Here is a 5,743-nt window from a genome sequence, read left to right as displayed (position 1 = left end):
ACCCCCCCCTTGCACCCCTCGTCTACCCCCTTGCACCCCCTTGCCGCACCGTTCTGCACCCCTAACCGTGGTATCTTGCACCCCGTGCACTCCTAACCACAGTATCCAGCACCCCTCTGCCCTTCTGCCCGTGCTGCACCTGCACCCCAATAACGCAAGTGCTGCAGCCCTAACCACGGTGCCCTGCCTGCCCTCTGCTTCACCCTGTACCCCTAACCACAGTAGCCCTGCAGCCCTACCCGCGGGACCCTCCCCTGCCCACAACTCTAACCGTGGTGTCCCTGCATCCCAGCTGCGGTACCCCTGCACCCCGCTGTGCCCGCTTCCTGCACGCCAGCCATGGTACCCCTGTACCCGACCTGTGCCCCTTTGCACCTCCAGCCACGGCACCCCTGCACCCCTAACCACAGTCCCACTGCACCCCTCATAGCCTCTCTGCAGCCCCTGCTCCCATACACCCCCCCGTGCTCCCCTTCACCCCTCCTCCTGAACCCCCATGTGCCCCTAAGTACCCCACATCCTCCTGCTCCTCCAGCACCCCTCAAACAGCTCCCACAGTACCCTGGCACCCTAATGTGGTCCCCCAGTACCTCTGTCCTCTGTTAACACTCAATCCCCCTTCACCACCCCCATTTCCCTGCACCCTCAGAGCCTTTCCTTGCAGCTCTCCTTCATCCCCTTAGCCAGGCAGTAGTTCCCTTCTCCCTACCTGGACCCCCTTACACCAGCATCCCGCCTTCCCTGCCTGCATCCCCCAGCATTCCCCCAAACCTCTAACCCCTGGCTAATCCCAGCTACCTGTCTCCCTACTTGACACACCCCTCTTCCCCTCTACCCTTCTTCATATTCCCCCACCTAGTTGCCCCCCTTTCCTCCCAGGTAGCCCTTCCCTGGATTTCACCCCTTGCCTGGGCATCACAGCCTGTCCTGGCACTGTGTTTGGGGCAGGAACATGTGTGTTGGGGGAAGAAAGACAGGACAGTGTGGGAGGCACACCCCATCCTGCTCTGTACCCAAGTGGGGGTGATTTCTCCCATGGTGGCAGTGTCCCAGGAGTCACATGGGGGAGACCTTTGCCCCATCTCCCTTCGGTTTCTGTGACGACTGAGTGTGAGGGCGGACTTTGGAGGGGCCGGTGGGTGATTAACCATCTTGCAGCTCTTTCCCCAGAGCTTTGCAGCCCTGGTCCCAGACATGGCACCTGGGAAGCCCGGGAAGAGCACAGGGGCCTCAGAGAACCCCTCGGTTACGCTTTTCCGGGAGTACCTGAGGATTGACACCGTCCACCCTAAACCTGACTATGGTGAGGATGGGGGGACAGGATGGGGAGCCATGTGGGGATCTGGCAATGCAGCTTTGCAGCTCTGATCTTTGGACCCAGGTGCCCAAGTCCTGTGCTGGGGCTGTTTTGATGGTGGTTTTAACGAGTGAACTCCTTTGCGCCTTATCTCTGCTGGTGCCTTTGGCTGGGGCAGGGACGTTTCAAGTGCCCTCAGAGCTGCTGTTTGCTTCTTCCAGTCCCGTGCTCCTTGCTTCCTTTTCCATGCTGCCCTGGCTCTGGGATGAGTGATCTCCTTTTGTTAACATTTATGTCTTTCCACTAAAGTACATTTTATTGGTGAGGAGCTCCCAAAACTCCACTGGAGAAACATTCCCCCTGAACTTACCCGCCTTCAATTTTTATTTTATTCATATTTCCCAAGTCCTCACCCCAAAGGGATGGTGATGAGCTGCTCCTGTCCCTGCTCATGGCCACCTCTCATGTCCAGGACCTGCAGCACCTGCCCTCTCTTGTCATCTCTTTCCCCGGTCTGGGAACCCCACAGAGCCTTGGGGTCCCTGGGGGGTTGCAATGAGAAACCCCGCTGTAACTCTGAGCATCCCTACTCTTCCCCAGATGCGGCCATCCGGTTTCTGGAGCGTGTCGGCACCGACCTGGGCTTGGCCTGCCAAAAAGTGGAGGTGAGCAAGCTGAGGAGCAGCCTCCAGTCTGTCCACCCATCTATCCACCTGTGTTTGGGTCCTTAGTGACCAAGATGTTCCTCTGCCTGCACCCAGAGCTGGACAGGAGTGAATCCCCTCTGCCTGTAATCCTCTGCTGACCTGAGCCCTTCCTTAAGCCAGTATTCTGGCTGCTCCCCACTGACCTTTGCAGCTGCCTGTGCTATGATTAGCTGGGGACCTGGCAGGGTCACGTTGGCTGGGGCCATCCTTCCTGCTGGGCACTGGCTGTCCTGGGAGACTCCCGGGCACCAGGGGAAGATGCTGGGTTTGTCTTCCCTCCTCTGAATTGCAGCCAGGTTTGGCACCTGCAGCCGGGCTCTGGCTGGCTGTGCGGGTTCAGGCAGGCCTGCTCCCTCTCCCAGTGGAGAAAGGGGTGACTGGCCGGGTGGCATCCAGAAACTTTTCCTAAGCTGATGCTTTTTGGCTCCAGCCTGCTGGTCCAAGCCTTTCTGTCCCCATCCTGGACCCTGGTGACATCCTACCTTTGTCCCACAGGTGTGCCAGGGCCGTGTGGTGCTGATCCTGACCTGGCAGGGCACAAACCCCCGCCTGCGCTCCATCCTCCTCAACTCCCACACCGACGTCGTGCCTGTCTTTGAGGTGCTGGGACAGGGTGAGGGGTGGGAAGGGCACGGAGGGGAGGACAGGGTGGATGGGAGCTGGTGCCCTCTGTGCCCCTCTGCCATCATGGATGCTGTTCCCTGCAGGAGCACTGGACCTACCCACCCTTCGAGGCAGTTAAGGACTCGCAAGGCAACATCTACGCGCGGGGTGCCCAGGATATGAAGTGTGTCTCCATCCAGTGAGTGGAGGGCTCTGCACCCGCTGGGTGGGCACGGTGCTGGTGGTGTCTCTGAGTGATGCAGGACAGGATGCCACTGTCCTCAGGGTCCCTGGGACCAGAGGTGCCACCGCTTGACCTGCCCTGAGGTGGCTGAGAGCACACAAGCCCCTCTCCTCCACGATGACCAGACACTACCTTCCCTTGCAGGTACCTTGAGGCCATCCGGAGGCTGAAGACAGAGGGAAAGTCTTTTGCCCGCACCATCCACCTCACCTTTGTGCCTGGTGAGTCCCCAGGCTGTCCCCTCTCAGGAGGTACAGAAGGGGCTGGCAGCTGGATTGTGCTCTGGAGTCTCCCGTGGCAGCCAGGCACCAGGCTCTCCAGATTCCAACCTCCCCTAGCTCAAGGCTGGAGAGGTTTCCATGTCTGAGGACATCGGGTGTGCTGATGGCATCCAAGCTGGCATGGAAGGAGGCCTAGGGGGTAGCGGGCTGGGGGATGCCCCAGTGCCTTCCTCCATGCCAGGCTTTCCCCCACAGATGAGGAGGTGGGCGGACACAAGGGCATGGAGATGTTCGTGCAGCGCCCTGAGTTCAAAGTGCTCAACGTGGGCTTTGCCATGGATGAGGGTGAGTGGTGATAGGGCTGGCACAGGGATGTGTCTCCTCTTGGCACACACTCCTCTGCCTGTTGGCATCACTCCCCAGGCACCAGCATCCCACATGCTTCCAGGGACCCCCTTAGGGGATCCTTCCCCTGGGCAGTGACCCACATGGTGCCAGTCTGGAGGGAAAATGCTGCCAGGACAGAGCAGAGGGGGCACATCATGGCACCCCCATGCCCCACTGACCCCCTGTCTGTGTCCACCACAGGCCTGGCCAGCCCATCTGACACCTTCAGTGTCTTCTATGGCGAGAGGAGCCCGTGGTGTGAGTATCTGTGTGTCCACTGCCCTGTCCCTGGCTCTCCTGGGCACTGGGGCACTGGTGCTATCCCAGGCTTTCTGCTTCACCCTTCCCTCTACGCCTACTGCTGCAGGGATAAAGGTGAAGTGCATGGGTAGCCCCGGGCATGGGTCCCGCTTCATCAGCAACACGGCGGCTGAGAAGATGGTAAGAGAGGGGGTACACCCTGTGCTCCCCCCGTGCTGCCCTGGGCTGCCAGGCCCCTCCCCATGGGGCTGGTCCTCACCTGCTGCCCTTCCCTCCCCAGCACAAAGTCATCAACTCCTTCCTGGCCTTCAGGGAGAGCGAGAAGCAGAGGTAGGAGGAGATGGGCAGTGGGATGGCAGTGGCTTAGTTCAGTCCATGAAGGGGGTCCTTGGGATCCCAAGCCAGGCTGTGATCTGGCGCTGCTGCCCTGTGCCTCAGTTTCCCGTTTTGCATGATGGCAGGGTGGGGAAGCACTCCTCCCCACGGGGGCAGATAGTGACTCTCCCTTGCATCCCCCAAGGCTCAAGTCCGACTCAAGCCTGACCCTAGGGGACGTCACCTCGCTCAACATGACCATGCTGGAGGGGGGCGTCTCCTTCAACGTGGTGCCCTCCGAGATGGCCGCCAGCTTCGACATCCGCATCCCACCCACCGTGGACCTGAAGGTGGGCACCTTGCCAGCCCCACCCAGGAGAGTGGGATGAGGATACCCTGCTCACACTCCTCCTCTGGTCTCTGCCCCAGGCCTTCGAGGAGCAGGTGGCCACGTGGTGCCGCGGTGCTGGGGATGGTGTCACCTATGAGTTTCACCAGGTGAGGGGTCTCAGCCACCTGGGCGTATCGTGCCTGTCCCTCCCCTGCCAAGTGCCACCTCCTTGCCCCTTCATCTGCCCTCTCCCTCTGTCAGAAATGCATGGACCAACACATCACATCCACCGAGGAGTCCGACCCGTGGTGGAAGGCCTTCAGCGGGGTCTGTAGGGACATGTAAGTAGTGTCCCCAGGAAGGGTGGAAGCCTGGGAGGGACATCCTCTGGTGGAAGCCAGGTGGTCCCTGGGGGTCTCTGGGGTCATGTCAGAGGCTGGGATGGGGAGCCCTGTGATATGCCAAAGCATCTCCCCGTTGCCCCCCAAAAGGGATGGGACTGAGTGTCCCTCAGGGCTGAGGGATGTCCTGGCACAGTCTCTTTGCCCATGGGGTATGAGGGGGACAGGGGACTTGGCTGGCCCTGCACCCATGCTGACACAGGGTCTCACTTGACAGGAAGCTGCAGCTCAAGCTCGAGATCTTCCCGGCTGCCACTGACAGCCGCTACATCCGAGCGGTGAGTGCGATGCCAGCAGACCTGCAGCCCCAAGCAGGAGCTGTGTCCAGGTGAAGGGGGGCACGTGGTGCCCCTGCCAGCTCTGACCTCACCTTGTGCCTCCCCATCTCCAGGCAGGACACCCTGCTATTGGCTTTTCGCCCATGAACCGCACCCCGGTGCTGCTGCACGACCACAACGAGTTCCTGAATGAGCAAGTCTTCCTGCGGGGCATCGAGATCTACGCCCGCCTCCTGACTGCCCTGGCTTCAGTGCCCCCGCTGCCTGCTGAGGGCTGAGTGCCTGGCAAGGGGCAGGAAGGGGGTGCCAAGCAGAGACAGCCAAGGCTTTAAAAAGAGGGGCAGGGGCTGGGCACAGCAAATACCTGCTAGTGTGCTGGGGATGCAGATGGCATCATGCCACATTGGCTGTGTTCAGGGCTGGCCTGATGGTGACACCCAGGGGGTTATGTCCCCCTTGGCCAAGTGCCAGCAGAGCCTCATGCCCAGGTGCCTCCAGCCTTTCCTGGTGTTGTCAGTGCCTCCCTCTGTCCCTGTGCCATCTCTGGCTGCACTGGCTGGGCGGTGAGGGGCTGGCCAGTGCCCCACTCTGCCTGCCCATGCCTCGTCCTGCCTCCCTGCTCACTTGCTGGGGGAGCTGGGGCCAGTGCTGCCCACCCTCCCTGTCAATAAATCTTGCTAAGCACAGCCTGGAGCGGA

At 60.9% G+C, this 5,743-nt stretch overlaps 1 protein-coding gene across 1 annotated transcript; it reads left to right on the top strand.

Annotated features, from left to right (window-relative positions):
* Positions 1 to 33: 33 nt before the first annotated feature.
* Positions 34 to 5,743, top strand: LOC103614277 (aminoacylase-1). Its single transcript, XM_008632178.2, has 14 exons — positions 34 to 1,303; positions 1,898 to 1,962; positions 2,500 to 2,604; positions 2,712 to 2,806; positions 2,996 to 3,072; positions 3,328 to 3,417; positions 3,661 to 3,717; positions 3,827 to 3,900; positions 4,001 to 4,050; positions 4,241 to 4,385; positions 4,465 to 4,533; positions 4,628 to 4,707; positions 4,985 to 5,045; positions 5,159 to 5,743. The coding sequence occupies exons 1-14, from the start codon at positions 1,195 to 1,197 to the stop codon at positions 5,321 to 5,323; spliced, it is 1,242 nt and encodes a 413-aa protein (XP_008630400.1). The 5' UTR covers positions 34 to 1,194; the 3' UTR covers positions 5,324 to 5,743.

Source organism: Corvus brachyrhynchos, unplaced genomic scaffold (genome assembly GCF_000691975.1).
Source record: "Corvus brachyrhynchos isolate BGI_N302 unplaced genomic scaffold, ASM69197v1 scaffold4, whole genome shotgun sequence".
Lineage (NCBI taxonomy): Eukaryota > Metazoa > Chordata > Aves > Passeriformes > Corvidae > Corvus > Corvus brachyrhynchos.
This window is presented reverse-complemented; position numbering and strand designations above follow the sequence as displayed.